At 31.3% G+C, this 22,013-nt stretch overlaps 1 protein-coding gene across 11 annotated transcripts in view; it reads left to right on the top strand.

The window, feature by feature from the left end:
- The window catches only part of LOC143249142 (E3 ubiquitin-protein ligase RNF19B-like), a 60,778-nt gene that overhangs the window by 31,174 nt on the left and 7,591 nt on the right, over positions 1-22,013 (top strand). For 4 of the 11 annotated variants that reach the window (XM_076498528.1, XM_076498531.1, XM_076498525.1 and 1 more), the window contains 2 exons: positions 11,427-11,588; positions 15,712-21,933. In XM_076498528.1, coding sequence (XP_076354643.1) covers positions 11,427-11,588; positions 15,712-16,636 — 1,087 coding nt within the window. In that variant the 3' untranslated portion in view covers positions 16,637-21,933. Of the gene's footprint in view, positions 1-11,426; positions 11,589-15,711; positions 21,934-22,013 lie in introns of those variants that run through there. The other 7 variants (XM_076498529.1, XM_076498530.1, XR_013027580.1 and 4 more) reach the window with 6 other exon arrangements.

Genomic DNA, 22,013 nt, shown 5'->3' on the forward strand with positions numbered 1-22,013 from the left:
GATCTACTTATTATTGTTCCATCCTCAGAAACCCTTCACATCACCAGACAATGACTGCTGAATGACAACTCTCTACCACACAGAACAGATATGAAAATAGACGCCATAATGAAACTAGCAACCATTTACCAACAATGAACCTATTTCCAATACAATGAGGAATTCTATGAACAAACAGATAGTCTAGCCATGGGATCACCACTCCAATTTTAGCAGATATTTTCATGGAAAGCTTTGAAGAAAGAGCACTTTCATCCACTCCTATAAAACCAAGTTTCTACAGATGTAATGTCGACAACACTTTCGTTATTTGGCCCCATGGTCATGAAAACTTACCAGCCTTCTTAGAACATCTCAATTCCATAGACAAAATAATCCACTTTACTATGGAAACTAGAGGAATGAAACAGTTTATTGTTTCTTGACATACTCATCAGCAAACAAGCAAGACAAATAATCACATCTGTATACAGAAAACCCACCCACAAGGATAGATACCTACATTTCCAGTCTTATCACCCATCCTCAATAAAATGTGATGTAATCCAATGTCTAAACAAGAGAGCAGAAAACATCTGCAATAAGACATCAATCGAAGCAGAATGCCAAAAGATCGTAGAGAGTTTTAAACAGAGTGGTTACACCTCCTCCTTCATCAAAAACTCCTTGATGAAGACCACAACAAAAAGAAAATATCAGAAAGTCACCACCACTTCCACCATTTACCTACCATACCTACAACATTTCAGTGAAAAACTCAAACACATAGCCAAGAAATTCAACATAGAAATCTGGTGGAAATCCTACAATACCTTAAGGTCAGTTCTGGTAAAAAACAAACAGCGACCTATCAAAGAGAATCTTGGAAACATCATTTATGAAATTCCGTGTTCCTGCAATGATACGTACATTGGAGAAACGGGAATAAAACTTGCAACAAGAATAAAAGAACATAAAGATAGTGCAAGATTCATAAAAACACAACATTCAGCCATTGCAGAGCACATCACATCAACTGGACACAGAATAAACTGGGAGAAAACTAGAATCATTGACGCAGACAAATTCTGGAAGATGAAAAACCAAAGAATCATTTTATGCTAACACTATAAACCTTCACTAAACAGAGATTCCAGATTAGAGGTGAGTAACCTGTGGCTGCCATTGGTTAAATCTACAGGAAATCTTTCCTCCAATCAGAAACAGTGATAATCCAACCAATCATAACACGCTCTCCACAATCCACCAGGACACTATAAAAGACCAACAAAACACACACACACACACTGGCATGAAGACGAAATGCGGAAGACTTTCAAAACATCATCTTCTACACTTGTGTCTCCACAACATGCAGTTACCATCCATTCTACAAAGTTTCATTATGAATACTCTGCCTAAAAAATCTATCAAAGAACCAACTAATCTAGCTCTCAATCTTCCTATGTGATGTTGAAATTCTCATGTCAATTTGCCTGAAATTCTAAGTGCTGAGTGTTTAGTTTCTTCTGGTATAGTTTTCAACTTTGATGTTTTAGGATTAGATTCATCTCAAATAAAAACAGCGTTTTTGTTTGGGTAATCAAATCAAGGAATGTTGGGTTTTGAATATACTATTGATAAAGTCAATTCATTTTTAACGTTTAACAACCATGTTTCTGGTGTTTGTGATTTTATAAAAATAAAAGAGCTTTGGGATGATAGCTCTCTTTTCACATAATTCTGATATTCTTTATCCCTGCAAAACTTGCATAATTACATAACACTGCTATAGAATATATTCTCGAACATGTATTGCTTACACAGATTAAATTCTCTATACATTTAATATATCTTCCTCTGTCATTTCTATCTGGGTGTTGATCATTTGAAACTTATATATTGGGTTTTTCCACGCTTAAAGCCAGGGAACTTTTTAGTGCTGTGAGGTTAGGGATATTTTCATGTACAATTTAAACATTCCGTCAGTAGCTTTTAGTAGTATTTCTGGAAAATGTTCTGAGTGTGTTCTCTACAGCTGTGGTCTGATTACTGTATGTATGATTACAAATTGTAAATGTTGGCAATAGTTGTCTTTCAATTTCATTTAATATTCTCATTTGGTCACTGAAGGGTAATAAATATAATCTTCCTCTCTCCTCTCCTTAAATTATTTAATAGATCACTTATTTCATCATAGTACCTTCCACTTTTCATAGTTTTCTGCTAGTTTGGTTTCCATTATTCTTAATAATTTCATTATAGTCATTCTGGCAATAGTGAATGTAACCATTTTGTACCTCCCTATCATTAAGTTTGAAATTTATGGTACTTTTTTTTTATTAAGAGTTTTTCTCAAACACAAGTAGTTATTTGCATAATTTTGTTAGTAACTAACATACTACAGGAATGGTATGTCTTCAACAAATACTATAACTGCTTTACTTTCTTCTGGAACTACACTTTTGTTCTGCTGCCGTGGTCAATGTAAATGTCAAGAGTTCCTGTACATCTGAAAAAATATTTATTACTACTTTACATATGGCTATAACTTTCCTTATTATTGCTCTTTACTATCATTTGTTATTATTTGATCAGTTATCTCTATTACTTTTTCTCAAATAGTCTAGCATATTACTGAAAGCTCTGCATGGTTCATTCATTTATTTACAGTTTGTGCTATTATTTAGTACATGATATCTCTTTGTGGCTTATAGGTAATAACCTGCATGCTAAATCTTACATGCCTGGTTCTTGAGAATAAAGGTTAAACCTTCTGCTCATCTTGAACTGGTTGCATGACCGTAAGTTATAATTATGCATTAATGTGCTTGCACTAGCCTGCAATGCTGCTGGTGTGCTTTGTACCTCTGATATGTATGATTTAGTTGTGCTGTTTCATACTGTGCTCTTGCTGCTGCCAGTAGTTGGTTCACTAACACGTGTGTTGTCTAATGCTAATATTTCAGCATTTATGATTGGATCATCATACTCTAATAAAGGGTCTGTGCTTTCATCTTGTAAGGGCTCAGCTTCACTACTTTGTAATTTTATCTTGCTTTTATTGTTAATTTTCTTATGCCCCAACTGTTTTGTCCATTAATTGTTGATGCTTGTATGGTTTAGATTCTTTTACTTTTTATAAGTGGTTAACATGTACTTACTGATTATTTTAACCATAAATATTTTGTATTTCAGAATTCAACAGATTGTTATATTTAACAATTCTGAATAGTCTTTTCCAAGGTTTTGGTAACTTGTTAGTGTTTCCTTTTTTAACAGTAGCCATGTACACTGACACCTTATCCCATAATTTAATTTTGCTAATCTGTGTTGTTGTATCTGCCTGATTTTTCCCTCTTCTCAGCAGCTTTAGTCAAGTATTCATTTGCTATTTCAAATACAATTTTCATGCTGTACATCATTAGTGCTTTATAGCCCTTGTCAAAAGCCCAATTCACTATTCTATATGCTAATAACTTCTGCATAGGTAGCATTATATCTCTACTGTGTAACAAAAGAAAGGAGCCTTCTTGTATATACTGATTTTCTGCAATTTTATATTCTAATAATACTGAAGGAATCCATTCATCTTGGATGCTGTTCACAGTACTTTTATATCACATCTAATAGAGTTCTGTTAAGCTTTTCTAATAACCTATTATGAGCTGAGTAATAACCAGTAGTTTCAATTTTTGTTACACTTAACAATTCACAGACTTCTTGAAATATTGAAATAAAGTTTGTACCAATATCTCTTTAACAAATATTATTATAAACCATGCTTTGCTACAAAATGGTTTACAAATTCCTTTTCAGTAGTTTCTGCTTTTTGACTTAATAGACATTTTGCTTCTGGAAATCGAGACAAGTAATAGAAGAGATAGCACTTGCCTATTTTCTGTGTGTGAAGTTAGTTGGTAATGGTCTTAGAATATTCATAGCTAGAATTTGAAATGGCATTATTAAAATTGGCATTCTCTCTAAAGAAACATTTCTTGATTGCAGACTGGTTTCTAATTTTGACAATCTATGTACAATTTAGATAGTTTTTAATTTATCTTGGTTAAAATAACTTTTTTGACTGAGTGGGCTGCAAGCAGTGTGGTCTTCTATGTATCTTTCCTTTACTTTCCAATGTTTTGCATAATATGTCAGTTTAACATACATTGTGTCTTCTTCCTGTAATATTTTGTTTCTTAACTTGTTTACTGTGGCATCTTTCTTTTCTCATTAATAACATGATGCAAGTCCCAAACTACCTCATAAGTATCTTCACAATCAGTGTTTCATTTCATAATAACCTGTTAATGAATTTTCTCCATTTTTTTTTTTTACTTTAATTTGATTCAGTGTACCAAAGCTAGTGTTTTTCTACCTGGTCATTATATAACCTGCAAATTATAATCCTGTAGTAATAATGACCATCTTGCTAACCTCAACAATAGATCCTTCAAAGTCATTAGCCACTTTTGGGGCACATGATATATAATAATGAAAAACTTTTTTACTGTACAGATAATAAAATTTCATAATGCCATGCAGTACTGTAAACACACTTTCATTGTTACAAAACAATTCAGTTCAACTTTTCCTAACTGTTTACTTGAATAAGCTGTTGGGTGTTCTTTCATTTTTTTTCTAACTGTGATAATACTGCTTCTGTAGCTAAACCTGAAGCATTCAAAGTTAGCTGAAATCAGAATAACTGAAAATTTATTACTTTAATAGTGTATTTCAAATGTTTTCTGCCTTTTGTTTGTCTACTGAAAACTTTCTTAGTTAACTCAGTCAAAGGTCTTGCTAGCATTGCAAAATATGAAATAAATCTGCCAGAAAATTCTACATATCCAAATAATGTACATATATTTATTATTGTTTTTGGTACTCTGTAAATTTTACAAGCATCTAATTTTTTGGATCTGGTTTTACACCTTCTGCAGTTACTGTGCGACCAAAATGATCTACTTCTTTTTGTAGCAACTTAAGTTTACTTGGTTTCAGCTTTAAGTTTGCCTAATCAACCAAGCACATCTTAACATCTCAAAGTAGTATTCTTCAAACCTTGCAGAAAAACCTACAACATCATCTAAGTAACAGAAATATTCTGAGTATTGTAACTTTGATAATACTACACCCATCAACCTTATATTTCTGACACTCTAGTGTTTCTTTACTATAGGTTTGCTACTGTATAACAATGTCTTGTGATTTACCTTGTTCATGCAACCATTAGTCACTTTCTCCAATAAATATATCTCTATACTCCTAGTAAATTCACTAAACCTTGTTTATGTATCTTCTCTACATTTCCTAAGATAGAATCCCAGTCTATCTTGCTTTGATGCACATGTTTCGTATTATTTTCTGCATTATGTTTCCCTACTGCAACTATTTTTTCTTTACTTTTAGCCTTACCTACTAGCTTTACATTAAGAGTAAACAAAATGTTAGGATTGAGTTATGACCCTTGAGAGATAAGAAAGGAAGGTATGTTTATGAAATGGCTGGGTTATTAAATACTGTTTTTTTTGCTTCCGTTTTTACTAATGAAGATTTAAGCAGTATTCCTCATCTTGAACAGCTGATAGATGGAAACAAGACTGAAAAAGATTACTACATTAATTCTGTTCTGGTTAAGAAAAAATTGGGAAGTTTGAAATTTCTAAGGCTCCTGGGCCAGAAAATATTTCTTTAAGGGTTTTTGAAGGAGGTTAAGGATTGGATATGTCAGCCACTTCATACTTTTTTTTTGTACATCCTTGAATAGTGGGCAGGTGCCAAAGAATTGGAAGATAATGTCACTCTTTTCAAGAGAGGTAATGAAAGTTGTCTCAGTAATTATAGACTCATTAGTCATGCATCAGTTGTAGGAAAAGTTTTGGAAAGTCTGTTAAGGTTGCTTTGCAAAGTCATTGAACAATGTTTAGAATTTGTTAGATAATCAACAAGGTTTCACTAAAGGAAAATCTTGCCTTACAGACCTTTCAACATGCTTTGAAAATGTTACTGCTTATACAGATGATGGTAAAGGTGTAAATTAGGTGTATATAGATTTTCAGAAAGTATCTGATAAAGTGCAACATAAAAGGCTTGTAAGAAATGATTTCGTTAGGCTTGGGGAATAAGTTAGCAAATTGGATAAAAGTGTGGCTTGATGAAAGAAAGCAGTTTATTGCAAATGGAGTTCAGTCAAATTGGATTAATGTTACAAATGGGGGTACCTCATGGCTTAGTCTTGGGACCTTTGCACTTTTGTTGATTTACATCAGTGATATAGATAAAGAAATAATCAATAAAATTACTTAGTTGCTTATGATATCAAGGTCTTGGTTATTGTAAAGAGAATGCCGATGCTTTACAAAAGAATTTAGATCATTTAGTAAGTTGAACAAATAAATGGCAACTGGGTTTTATTTATAATAAGTACAAGATATTGCATGTGGGTCATCATAATGTGAATTATATGTATAATGTGGAAGGAAATAACCTTAGCAGTATCATGAAAGAAAGGGTTCTTGGCATAATAATTGATAAGTATGCTGTTTCTAGTGGTAGGACAAAAGGGAATTTGAGTTATATCTACAGAAATATTGAATACAAATATAAGGAGGTTATTATTTAATTGTAAGAGTTGCTAATTATGCTACAAATAGAATATTATATTCAGTCTTGGGCTCTTACCATAAGAGGAACACTGAATTGTTGGAAAAGGGTTCAGAGGATTTTTACTAGAATGGTGCCTGGAATGAAAGGATTTATCATATAATGAGAGATTAAGATATCTATAATTATTTCTTCTAAAAATTAAGAGCCAGATGGGATCTGATTGATGTGTTTAAGATTATACAAGAAATTGATATTAACTGATGTATCCTTTTTTGTTTTTTATACTTAACCATGATAATAGTAGGAATAAGGAGCACAAATATTAATTTTGATAAGATAGAAGTCACCTTTAGCTAAGACAGTTTTGTTTTTCTCACAGTAGTTGACTTTTAGAATGGGTTGCCTTTCTATGTTGTAGGGGTAATAAATTTAAGTGATTTTAAAATAAAGTTTAACTATTTTGGTGATAAGGGGTGACTTTAAGTTTTTTGTGTGTGTGTTTTTACATTATATATCTAATGGCTTTTTAGTTTGCATCTAATGGTTATGAGATGGACCACTAGATTCCTTGTTGTCTCTAAATATTGCTATGTAACCATATGCCCAGGTAGCTCTAACTTATTTACATTTACAAACTTTTTGTAGGCATTGTCTTTCTTGGACACCTACTAATGCAGGTATTGATATAAATTCTTGCTACATCTATTAATATTAGCTCAGTAAACTTCTTCATTTTACCTAAAGTCCTCTACTTTAACTACAATTATAATTTGATTTCTCTTACTTCTGTTACTTGAAAGGTCTTAGTTATTTTTCCTATCAAACTCTCATTTTTCAATGCACTGCTGCCTGATGTAACTGCAGAGTCATCTTAAAGTGGTCTGTATAATTATTTACCCATCTGAAGCTTGTTTTTCTGCTCTTATTTTGCCTTGATTTACTACTGTCTGCTTCATTTTTATTGTTTCTTGCTATTTAACTACTGTAACAAACGCTACTGATATTTCTGCTGGTACTCTTACAATAGGCTTAAGAAAGTTTTTTTTTTATGAGCACTAGTCCTATTGTCATTCTTACGTGTGACAGTTCCTAGATTATGCTTTTTCATTCAGATTTTTTACCCTTAGCCTCACTACTTTGCTTATTGATTGTGTGAGGTGTCTATTGTTTTGAATCAGAGAGAAGGTGTCATATGTGTCTACTTTCACATACAAGTCTAAAGATATTATTCCTTCAGAATTAGAAATCTCCATTTCTATTTGCAGTTTACCTAGGGTAATGGATATTTCAATGTCATAATCTCGTAAAACGTACTGCTGTAATATACCATCTATTTCTAAATCTATCTGTTTAGAGATTATAAAGTGAGTGTTCAAGCTCTAAGCTTCCTACTTCTATTTAAACACTACTTGCCTAGTGTTTTAACAAGATACATTGTTATGGAAGTTAAAAGGCCTTTGAAACTACTTTTCATGCATTATCTAGTAATAAGATTTTTCTTTACTAGCCTATGGAGATGAGATAATATCTACTGGGTGTGGAGAATGATACACAGTGCAACAATATTTATAACTCTCAGCTTTATTAATATATCTTCACAATAATTAGGCAGATTTTGTTAAATATTACAAGTAATTTTTAATAAAATATTTATTTTTTACTCTAGTTATTTATGCTCAGACTGACTATTTTGACTATTATCATCAATGTATTTAGCAGTGAAATATTTAAAATGAAAAATAGAAAAAAATGTACCTACCTTTTAATTTTTTGTCAAGTAATCTTTTTAGTTATATTCTTAATTGTAAATTTTTACTTTTTCACATATTGTTTATTTTCATTTCCTATCATTTTGCATTACTTCTTATAGCAACATGTCAACAGGTGTTCTCTGAGTGCCCTGATCAATGACTCTTTGCTCCCTTATGAGAATGTTGAGACATTTGCCTACTATGCTAAGTTTGACAAACTAAAGCAGTTTAGCTTTGTAATATACATCTTAAAACATAATTAACATATAAATAACTAAAACTTACATAAAATTTAATTGTCTCTCTAACTAACATATTTATAAGTGAGAAACAATGTTAAAGCATCAACAAGGATAAAAGCAGCAATAAAGCTAAAGCAATAAAGGTTCACCTTGAAAGTTGTTGGCCAATTTTAAAATAACTGTTAAGAAGTAGTATTTCAAAATGTGGTCTTTTTATTGGTTACAAACATACCCCAGAATTACATTTTGGGTATTGTTTTCATTTACATCTCATCGCATTATGTTATTTATCAAATCTCTCTTATAATTTGACATTTATGTATCTTGTATAATTAATTCATTAGGGTTTCTGTGTGCATTAAGAAGTTTGTTACTTAGCCCTAACTTTGACCAAACACACTTAATTTGTTCTTCTCTTTGTTAAGTTCAGCTATGAATTTGTGTTGGTATAGCATTTGACACTTATCACTTTCTATACTCTTTTTCTCAGTCTGTGTGCTTTAAACTAAAAACCAGTAGTATGTTTAAACTCATTATGTGCTCTAATATAGTGCTTTACATTTTCCACTGTTCTTAATCTGAAGATATTTGTTTTTTGTGATCTATCCAACCTGATATTCTAGTTGCTTCATTAACTGCATCAATAAAACTTTCAATATCTTCACACATTTTACCTTAAAACAATGATATAGTGCTTGTCAAATATAAGATATTGCATTGTCTTATCAACTCAGTAAATCTAGTTGGCTGCTGCAAAACCCCCTCTTAATTTCTTTAGTAGCTATATTTACTTCTTGTACTACTTACTTTATTTAATTATTCTCTACTTTCACTAACTGTATTAACTTATTTCTTCTTTTTCATTATTCTTTACAACCTGTTGTTGGTTAACCAAATATTCTACTGCCAATCTGCAACAGGTGAGGTTAGTCATAAGTTCAACTTACACTCATTACAAATACATTTATTTATTACAAGGATATTTTATGCAGATGTGACTAAGGCTCACAAACTACAAATTTAAAGACGTTTTGTAACTAGTAAAGAAATTACTCAGAGGGGGAGGTAACAAAAACATATTTAAGTTGAACACATTCATATATTGTATGTGTAAACTTAAAGTTTCATTTCTAGTACTTTGGTACTCCAGTAATTCATCTAAAACACTCAGTAACTCCTCAACCACTTTTAATAGTTTATCAATTAGTTCAGTTCTGACTAACACTTCAGCAATAATTCAGTATGTATGTTAATAGATTAGTCAGAAATGTCAATTTAACTTTCACAAAGTTTTCTACAACTGTCAATAAGGACATCTTATTTACTGGTGCTCTTTTCCTACCATAACTTTAGTTGCTGTTATTGGTATCATTCCAAGTTAAGCAAAACCATAACCACAGTACATGATTATAATTGGGTGTGATATTTTGCACACATTACTAGGATGCCTTGTTGGTTTTGTCTACATTACTGAAGTTCTAATTTTTCTTTCACTTCTTAGAATTTGGCACATCTTTCTGTGTATTATCTGATGTGCTCTGACTGCAGGCCACTTAACCACCCACCTGCATAAAATTTCCTTTTATAAATCTGTGCTCTGTAGATTTTGAATTTATTGCTTGGAAACCTCTGAACTTTTTCTTGATTACATGATGCAATATTTCATTCACATTTGGAAATTATGACTTAAATTTCATAAACATTCTGCTGCTGAGTTAATAATGCCTTTTTTCTATCAGTAAAATGGCCTGCTGTTTTTTTTTTAATCTAATCTTACAGGCTTAGAATGTTATTTGTAATTAAACATGTCATTGTTGATCTGAATTTCTTTGTTGTCTTGGTTATCCAGCACACTTATTGATGTCAGCATTAAAAACTAACATTGCTTTATTTGATTAATTACCACATATTATACTTTCTGTGACATTCAGTTTACCATGATATTGCTAGCTGATTATCCTTCCATAAAATTCTAAAAATTTGCTATCAACAGTTGTTTTAGAGCAGTACTCCTATAGGGTCCTATTAAATATGACTAACATCCTAAAATACTAATGGTTTTGGGTTTCCATGCTCCACTAGCAGGAGGTTACTATAATTGCTAAAACATAACAATATATGTTACATTGTCACCCTGAAAGTGGAGGCAGGGGTGCAGATGTGGAAATACACATGCTGGACCACAGTGAATTGAAAAACACACACACACACACGTGTGCATGAAAAAGCATTTATTATTTGCATTATTGTTGACCACACTTGAAAATTTGCATTTGTTAATTCAGCCTGTGTTTTATGAATAACTCACAGTTCATCATTGTTTATTCATGTCAAACAAGAAAATTAGCATTAATTATGCATGCTGTGGCTGTATTGTATCGAATACATAACTCATATTTCTATTTGTAAAATTAAAGCTTGTACTGTGTACTAACTCTAGCTCAGTGGGTTGCATGCCACACTGTGGAGCTGGTGTTCCTTGAATAGTATCACCTTATAATCAAAAAGCAAAATTTCACTTTATATTTTTGGGCTATAGTTGCATTATAAAAAAAAAGGGAAGGTATAGTCAAAACTCACTGTTTTGGTTTGACAAAAGTAGCTCAGAAGTTAGTGGCTAGCTAGCTGTCTTCTCTCTAAGATATCAATTCAAAATTAGGGATAGCTAGTGCAGATAGCTCTTATCTAGCTTTAGACAAAACCCAGCAAAAATTTGATTTTTATTACTGTCTGTGAAACATGGGTTTGTTCTTTTAGTATACAATTACTTGTGCATTTCTAACTGAATTAAATTGTAAATTCGGTACTAGAAAAACTTTTCCTAGTAAATCTGTTGTATTTCTAGATTAGAAGTCCAAGCTGACATTTCCTCCAACAATAGACTCAGTTTGAGCAGTCACAGTGAAACAGCCTCAGCTACAGTAAGTCTCAGTGAACGATCTGCTAACCTGTCTCTTGCTGATGATGCTAGTATCAAAGCACTTGCTGGATCTCTTCTTGGTCATAGGTAAACATGCTTGGTTAAAGCTATTTTTATGAAAGTCTGAAATTTTAAGCTGATCTGTATTTCTTACAAGTGAATGTGATTACTTCTTTAGTCTTCAGATAAAAATCAACTACCTTATAAAATTCATTTTGTACTGAATTAAAAAACATACAGTTTAGTAGCTTTGATGTCATAAGCTTCTATATAAAAACATTATTGTATATTGAACTTACAGATATTTAGTTAAATCCCATAAATTTATTCTTCAGGTAGTATTAATTACTACGTAAACATTTTATCCTGAAATAACAGACAAGTTGTTTCGCTTAATAGATGTAACCCTCAGATTTTATCAGTCACTGTAGCAGCAAGTATAATGTTAGATTTAGCAGATGTAGTTTCAGGGTATTAGTTGTTACTATGGAGTCTTTGAACTAAATTTCTTATTCACTAATATAGAAACTTTTCTCCATTAAATATACTTATTAGAGCATAAAGTACCAGCTTGGAATAAAGTTACTTTCATAAAGTAAACCTGTGATTTCTGTCTTCTGCAATTGAGGTTTATGACTTGTGTTTTAAATAGATTGGGGGAATTTTTTTTACACAAAAAGGTAAGAAAAATTAATATTATGGCACTGTATACTTTTAATAGTTATTTGTTCTTGCCTTACTCTGTTAGTGTTTTTAAATGACTGAAATCCCATATATTCAAACCATATTTTATAATATTAATTGTTAATTTTTCTGAATACTTATATTTGCAGGAATCTGCTCTGAAACAGAAACAATATTCTCTTCTACAATATGATGAATTGCCTTTAGCTACATTTTTTTGAATAAGACATAGAGTAGTAAATACAAGATCTCATTAAAATGTGTACTATCAATGGTATTTTAACATTCCTTCACATTAATTTCTAAAATTTTAGTAACCACAGGTGACAGCTAACTGCTTTTAAAAGAGAAACATTTGTTCTTAACATAATAATGCTATTATGAATATATGTCTGGTTTTCAGTCTTGCATCTCTTTTACATGGCAAGCTTTTGAAACATATATTTTGTACATAGAAAAATGAACTTAAGTTTTAATTCATCACTTGTATTCTTTAATATATCATGTTTTCAACAGTAAAGCAGAAGGGATTTGCCATCCATTTCTGCCATGCCTATAGTGGATAGCTTGGTATGGTCTCCTTTTGAAAGTCCTCACACACGCTTCAAGTTGTCTACCTTCCTCCCTTGATTTCCTCTATGTTTTACAGATCACAGACCTGGTACATGGAATTGTTGTGGTCCTGTCCTTCTGGCTCTCCTCATCCTATCTTAATACAGGGATGTTATCGTCATTTGGATAGTTCCCATAAATTCCTGGTTGGGAGAGTTGATTGCATGCAGTGCTAATAGTTATGACATACCTGGTAGACTGCATGATTCTTAATCCCTCAGTTTCGTGGGTTTGACGTGAAGACAATATGATCCTCATCATACCCCTGCATGGATGTCAGTTCCAAAAGGTATGGTCTTTAGATGTAGTTGACTTACCAAGTATGGTCCATCTCACTCTAGCCACTCTACACCTGAGGGCATGTTCCATTGTTTTACCCATTTTTCTTTTCATCTGATTGAGTTGTGTTTATTTTATATGGTTTGGAACACAATCGTGATACAATTCTCTTTCACTTAGCTGTGTTCCTCTCCTTTACCACCATTATCTTCTTCACATTTCACTAGGGGGTAAAGAGCTTACCTGTTTCAGAAGTGATGTGGTTTGCTTTGTTGGATCTTTGGGTGTGACTCTCTCATTTTCAAAGGTATTAACATATCGATGTGCTCAGCTGAATTTTTAATGGCTTTTATCACATGGTTGGAAAGTTGCATAGATTACACGACATTGTCTGCTTTTTATGTGGTATTATTCTGTGTTCGTAGGTTCCTTTTTAATTAAGTAGGAATTACTAAGTGCCAAAGTACCACTGGTATAAAAAAAACAGTAAGGTCAAGTTTCATTGACAGTCAACAAAAAAAAAAGAAAAAAGTTCCATGTAAGTACTGTATGTCATTTTTTCATGTGTATTGTTTATTTATTATTACAAAATTAACTAAAATGTAAAAATTAGAAACTTATTAGTTTAGATTTAGTAAAATAGTTTTTTCTTTTCTTTGTGAGGTATATTCACAAGTAGTCCAGGTGTTATTTAATTTGATAGGGTAAGGGGAGGTAATTATTTCCTGAGTGATTTACAACTTGTATTATTAATAGCTCAGGCTACAATAAAACAATAACATTTAAGTGGAAACAAGTGTGTACTGTTACAAGCCCTAAACTATTTAACATGAACAAATGTAGTTTCATGTTAGAATTTGAAGTCATACTAGAAAGAAAACAGGGGTAATTTAGATTTATTTCATATTTTTTATTATGTGTGTGTGTGTGTGTGTGTGTGTGTATGAGGTTGGTCAAATTGAGTAACCTCAAGTAGAGTTAAATTAGAGAAAATAACAGATAAAAAACAAGTTTTACAGAAGAAAAATATTTGGAATTTATTTAAAGTGTTTTATATATACAAATGAAATTTGACAAGTTTCCGATAAAAAAAAAAGCATGATATAAAACACTTTGCACTCATAGCTATCAACATTCTAACTTCACATATTCACAGAGTAATGTTTAGTAAAAATACTTTATTAAAATTTTGATTTTTTTTGGAAACAAAAGGCTTTTAATGTTTACTGAAAACTTTCAAGTTTTATGAAGATGCATTAAGTACTTTCACAGTTGTGTAAAATAGAAGAGCTTGTTGCAATAGGGTGGAACTTAAAATTCAATAGTCGACAGTAGAATCATGTTTGCAGTTAGTAATATTAATTTTCAGAGCTTTAGAATTACAATTTTTTATTGAATCAAACTGAAACATACAAAACAGAGTACAATGTTGATTGTAATCAACAAAATAATGTTTCGTTCTTAAAGTGTGTAAATTGTCCTGTCATCAAATATTTTTATTGTTTTCTGTGACTTGTGGTAAGAAGGTTTGATGAATTTTTGCTTTTTATCTTTGTTTCCTGTATTGTCAGTGGGAAAGTTTCTCACAATATTGATGGTTGAGGGAATCCACTAGTGGATCTATCGTGGTTGATACTGTGTAAATGATCTTGCAGTTGGTCAGCTTACATCTGGTGAAACCTTTACTTAAGTTAAGCAATTGGCTGTTCTCTAGTTGATGTCTTTCCAGAGACAGTCAAAATGAATAACCATTGATTTAAACCACCTGTATTCTGGCTTCTGCTTCATTACATTCCAGTCACTGTCATCATTACTTTCTATACTTGTCTTTGTTATCACTTGATGTCTTAATGTTGATGGTGTAATTGTTGTATATTAGATGGAAAGTTTATGCTTTTAGTCTGTATACCTAGTGAAGCATTCTAACTTTGCATCTGTGTTTCCATATGAAATAAATTCCCAACATGTACTCTTTCTGGATGTAAATTACCCACATATGCTGTGCAGAGAAGCTTCCTGTGGTGAAGAAAATTTCTAACTTTTCTCTTGCTGTAACTGTGTTTATTTGCAATTGACGTTAATCCATCTTCTCTCTCCATGTTGGGGAGTAATTTCCCTTCTTTAGTTACCTGATTGGATCAAGTCTGTCACCATGGTTTAATATCAATGATTGTGTTGTCACAATCTTGAATGTGATGTTCATGTTTTATACACTTACTAAAGTGTGATTCTATGGGAACAGTTTCTAGGAATTTGTACTTTTAGGTTACAGATGAAATGCCATCTGTCCTGTGGCTTACTTCATCCACCTAGGGTAAATGGCTCTCAAATTAATTCTGTGTTAATGTCATTGGTGCATTTCATGGTTTTCAGTAGTTAATAAGTAAATGGCCAGACAATCTTACACTACTATATATTATCATAAAGAAATGTAAAGTGTCAGTGTTTTTATTTGATTGGGATATTAATTACCATAAAAGATTTTTAAAGTTTCTTGGAATAAACATAGCTGAAGTCTACAGAAATCCATTTAACGTTTCAGCTAATAACTAATATTGAAACAGGTAATAAATTAAAGTAAGTTAAAGCTATCACAATGTTAATTAGAAGAATGTGTATTTCCTTTCAATTTTAGAGATACAGTGGAAGTTCATGTTGATGCTCAAAGTATGGGTGAAGATACTCCTCATTCTCAAGGGATACTGAAAAGTGGGGAATATGGCTGTGATAACACAGCATCTGAAACAAATGATGGTATTTCTATAAAAACTGAAGACTCTTGTAATTCTTGTTGTTGCAGCGAGGATGGGGCTTCCCACAATAGTTACAGGAGCAGTGGAGGACAGAAATCTCAGTCATGGAAAGCATCTGGTCGGTGGCAGCAAGGGGGATTGAGTTGTACTACTATATCTTCCAGTATCCCAGAAAGCCAGCCTGAACCACAGAAATTTTTCAAAGAATGTTATGTCACTTTCATTGATGAAAACTGTAGCATAGGCAAGGGGCCAGGAATAGGAAAACGTGTTGATGAGAGGAGAGGTGTAAAGCCAAAATCTTCAGTTTCATCCAGAGGTTATGGTGTTGATAACTCTCTTGGGGAAACAGAACATGTGTGCTTTGGTGAATTGAAGAAACTAACTACAGTGTGGAATGATCACCACCCTAGAGCTAGACAAAATTCAAGATCAAGTTTCTCCTATAGAAACAGTTCCCAGTCTGTTCCAGAAACTCATCTTGATTGTATAGAAACTCAATGTGCCAAATCAATCAGAACAAAGTCCTGTAATTTTGAACAGGAAGGATTAGTTCAGTGTGAAAATGGATCTGCTATATTCATTCACAAAATATATGATAATTTCAATGGCAAAATGTCTAGAGACCTTCCACAAAATTTCAATGGTAGATCTGTTTCAGTCCTTCCTCACATTGAGGAACCAGAGCATAACAGCTGGAATAACTGTCCAATTCGACCACGTAGTGCCCCTTATTCTTTGCTTTGGCTAGATGATTCTTCAGTAAATGATGATAGTGGTGATCTTAGTAAAGGTTCAGACACATAAATAAGAGGTAGGGTTAATAATGTAGATTTTTTTAAAGGAGTAACAGATTCAAAACGTCATTAATTTTTCTACTTTTCAAAAGAAAATTAGAAATTAAATGGTTTAAGATTGATAAAGTAAGCACTTTAAGTACACATCTTTAAAAGTGAATGACACAGATAAATATTGAAACTCCAGGTTAAATATGTCATATGTTAAAGAATTGTACAAGTATTCTCAGAAGAAATGTAACAAAATGTTGGATGTAACTTACTCCAACTTAGTTAGCTACTCTGTATTCAATGCAGTTGTGTATATTTCATAGTAAGCTGTGTTTTGGGGCATCTGGAATAATTTTCCTTCAAGCCTCTATGAAACTGTGTAATTCAGGTATTCCTAATATTATTTGGTACAATTATTCTTGCTTTTGTTGCTCATAAAAAAAAAAACTTCCTAGTCCATGCAACAAATTATGAAAAATGTCTACTGTCTTCTTTTTCTTTCTTTTTTTCAACAAAAGATTACATTTGTTAAATCATCAGATATTGAGAGAAACACTAAGCTTGTTTGTTTCTTGACACATTTTTAAGATGTTATTTCAGTACTGGGTAGTTTTGTACAAATGTTACTGAATGATTACTAATAAACAACTCTGTAATAAAATTAAGGAGAATTAGAGTAAACCATGTGAAAAAGAAAGCAAAATGTACATGATTTACAGAACACAAAATTTTATAATCTTGGATTGTGTAAGGAGTACAAATTAAATGTGAAGCATGGTTTGATCTATACTGCTGCGGGTATTATAAATTGTACTCAAAGCAGCCACCAGCATGTGTAATTTACTAAGTTTTATACATGTTAAGTCAAGTTCTGGCTAATAATGTATCATGTATTGTTCCCAGACAAATATTTCAACATTTTATAACAAGCTTTCAGTGCTATGCTCAAAGTTACAGCTAAACTATTTGAATGTAACTGATGTGTACCTTTATCTTATTGTAGCAAACATAAAATTTGTATAAAGTGTTTATAAAAACTTTTAGACTGTGCTGGTGATAGTATAACTGTAGTGTTAATATGATATTCCTGTACCACCTAGTGGTTGGATTTTGATATAAAATAGAAAGGATTTTCCATTATCTGTTTCTTTTATATTCTTAATTAACAGGTTATAGTTTTCTCTTTTTGTTGTTTTCATCATATGGTGGAGTTTTTTTGAAAGAGAATCAAAATAGTTTTGAATTTATTGAGATCTGAGCTACAATTAATTGGATATACTGTAAGAATCAAGAAGTATTCTAAACTTTATGAAGTGTAGAATAATGTAACAAAGATTTGCCACTTTTGTTGTGGTATAACATTATTGTTGGATAATCTAAACTTGCAGTATTATTTAACACTGGAACAATGTTATATGTGTATGTTTTTATTGTGATGTTTAGTAAATTTAATGTTTATTGTACTGTATGCATATGTAATGTCTCAAAAATTAAATCAAGGAAATTTAGAAACTAGATTTATAAAGTGATGGCATGAAAACAAATTCAGCCAAATTGTAATTCTATCTTTTGTCTTGGCAGTGGTATTACAAGATGGTGACAAAGGATATTCCAATGTAGTGATGTACATGTAATCCAATTTTGGTAAATGTTATGTCATCCAAGTATGTTTGTTTAATATTTGACAACTTATCAGTTCTTGCACTTTATTATTATATGTTGGATAAGGTGTCCATTATCCCAACTTATTGTGTTTAATACCATGTCATTATGTAAAAATTATTATTCTGAGTTAATCATGGTAGACTTTACTTGATGATACATTATCCTGTACACATTATCATTATTAGATAAAGGCATATTATCACATCAATTTACCTGTTTAATGATAACTACCTTATAATTCTGGATAGGATGAAGTGTCATTTAAACTTGCCCTGCATCTTGCACTCATAGTTGCCATCCCAGCTTACTATGCTTTAAGTTTCATAATTTATCATCACATACTCATTATCATTTTTTGACAGTATTTCTTTTCTTTTCTTCTTTTTTTTTTACTTTTGTCAAAACTAATACTGTGCCTGTCATATCCCATTGTTCTTGATGAGCCCTGATATTGGGTACAAGACCTTGTCAGCACTGAAACTGGCAGATATAGTATGGTTGATGTATTGTTATACATTCTTCTTTACTTTTTACTCTCAAGTTCTTAGAATTTGAACATTTTCATATTTGCATTGTTATTATGACTAGGGTAGAATAATTTTTCATTTTAATTTACTGTATTTGACATTTTATAAAACATCTTAACATGCTTAGCATTTTTTGTGTGAAAATTGTCATTCCAGTAAAAAGGAATCTGTAACTTTTTCTGAATAATAATTAATGACTTCAACAAATGCAAAATTGTTTGGTAAAATCGTACTTTGTACTTATGGTATTCTTAGATGCACCCTCACATTAAATAGGTAGGAAACAATAAAATGACTTAGAAGTTCAATAAAAACTGCATGATGGAGTAAAGATGTGTCTCTGAGTTTCATACAAGAGACTGAATGCAAAATTGTACAAAGCAACTACCTTTCTTTTAACATAAAACAAAGTTAACAATTAAAAACAAGCAGATGTTTAAAGTACTTTGTATGGTGAAAACTGAAAAGAGCAATTCAGCTTCACAGCTAAGAATTTTGAAGTAAGAATATCTTTGATTTTTAAACAAAGAATATATTTAAAAGCTCAAAGCTTACAAATGTATCAGCAGAAAATCTATCTAAAATAATAAAAGCAGAAATATATACAGTACACTTTCTTCTCTCTACTAATGTACTACTATGACTGAGAGCCACCTCAAGTCAACAAAACAATGTCTAGCTTTTCACACATCGCCTTGATTACCTCAAGAAATTACCACTGTCAATATCTAAAGCATGTTACGAAAACCCTTCCTAATGGGGAAAACTCATGTCATTCTGGGTAAATTATTTACTTCCAAGAATAACTGTCAGAGAAACTTTATAGATATCTTGACCACTTCTATGTATTAAAATCAACACAAAGTACCTGAAATTTTTAAAAACATATGAAGTACCTGAGAGAACAGAAAAAAAAAAAATAGCTTTGCATATCACACACTCCTTTGTGATTTAGTTTTTAATTTTTTGTTATTAAGCCTGCAACACTAATTAGTAAAGAAAGGTGTTTCAGTATAGATGAAGTCTTCAAAAATTTGCTAATTATCAAGCTTCAAGTTTTACTTAACACAATGTTTTGTCTACTGAATTGAATATGAAATCATTTGGCATAAACTGCAGTTACTTATGTTGAATTATGTTACTTAGCATTTCTTAATCAATTAAGTACTTATTCTTTATTCATTTGCTGAAAAAAACTGAAATAAGTGTTTGTTAATTTTCCTTAAGTTCCCAGTCACTTCAGCTAAAGGTGCATTATATAAAAACATTCTGTAAGATGAAACTTATGAAAGCAAGATTTTAACTGAATTTCTTGATTAAGACTTACAAACAGGCCGCCACTGCAAGTATTTGCTCTAACGATATTTTAACTAAATGGTTGCAAGCTTAGAAAAGACATGTAGATCTTGGTCATCTAGATAACTGTACATAATAGTTTCAAAATTGATTCTTACATAAATTAAAGATTCAGCCACAAGACCTAGATTTGTTTCATTTTGCATACATCACATTTTATAAATGCATTAATTTAAGATTTTCATTGTTTGTACTGAATGAGACAATGTTTTATGTAAAAGCTTTCAGTTGCAATTAGAGTTTTTATTATCTTTTTTTATTGTATTTCATTCAGTGAAATGCATGATTTGCCTTAATCCGTAAAGGGTTTGTGATGCCATTGATTCCAAGTAACCTCATCTGACATTGGATACTGCACATTCAGGTATGCGTTATTCTGAATAGGCTAAGGAACATCATCACATCATCTCACCTTGATTAACATTTAACAGTGCATCATCATCTATTTTATTTTTATTGATAGAATAATATATCTCAGTTTTCTCATGTTGAATTTTCTAATGCTGTATTATTGTATACACACTGTTATTACTGGTGAAATACTACCACACAAACATTAATGATCTGAGTTGGATGTAATCTGTTTTCTTGAAACTTTTGATTGATGTTCTTCATTAAGTCATTGTTGTTTATTTTAGCAAAAAGTATAATTATTATGACATATAATTCCTTATGTCAATAAAGCATAGTCTGTAGCTTAGTAACAAATATTTCTTTATTTGCCATCCTATGTTGCTTTCAAGTAAGAAGAATGTAATGGCATCTTGACCACACCCATTATGTCACATGCCACTGCCAGTGAGGCCTTTTACTATATAACAGTTGCTATATAAAATGTTGTTATCCTAGCTTTTCAGATAAGATGTTGATGTGCTAGAGATTACAGGTTTTGTGTGAGAGTAAATGAAGTGAGTGCTCCAGCTGAACTTTTGCTCTTTTGAAGCTACCAATTATCCATCAGTTTTGTTGGTTTCATTATATGACAATTTCACTGAAGAATAAAACCTAAATTTTTTTACTAAAAACGTTTTTAAACCTAAAATAATTCACTATAGGCTACTCTATACTAAAGCTTATTTGTTAGTAACCTTTGACAAAAGATGTTTCCTTGACCCTTGTTCATTAAGTAATGTACCTTTGCTACAATACCTGTACTGATAAGAAGAAAACTAGAAAGTTTTTGTTATTCAGTGTAAACTAGAGGAAGTAATTGACTTTCAGTGTGTGTATGTGTTTTTATGTTGTACAGATTCTAGTAATGGAAACTTCTCACACATTGCTTATGTGTCACCTACAACAGTCAACACCAGTTCTGGTTTTCTGTAAATAATTTCTTTTTTTTTTTATGTATAAGATCTCATTGTGTTCTTTTATATATATATATATATATATATATATATATATATATATATATATAAAAAAAAACAGTTAGAGGTGGAGATGTTTTTGTCTGATTATTAAATATAATCTCACAACTTAAACTACTTATACCAATTGTATATTATTGCTTCTTATCTTGATTATTAGTTTATTCATTCATAATTCCATTATTTTCTGTTTTCTTAGCATCTTTTGCCAATATCTTAAGAATGTTGGAAACATAATACAAATATTCTTGTACAATGTAGAGTTAACCCTTGATATTTAATTTGTTTGCAGCTATATTCTGCCCCTAATTTTACTAAGTATAATATTTGTGCTTTATTGCAATGGAAATGTATTTTTGCATAAAGTGAGCTTGTAATAAAATTTTGATTGAATTGATAAATGTGTCACTTTTAAGATTTTTTACATGATTTTTCTTCTTCAATATAGTATTTAAAATTGCAAATGAATTATTTTCCAGTC

Source organism: Tachypleus tridentatus, chromosome 4 (assembly GCF_004210375.1).
Source record: "Tachypleus tridentatus isolate NWPU-2018 chromosome 4, ASM421037v1, whole genome shotgun sequence".
NCBI classification, from domain to species: Eukaryota; Metazoa; Arthropoda; class Merostomata; order Xiphosura; family Limulidae; genus Tachypleus; species Tachypleus tridentatus.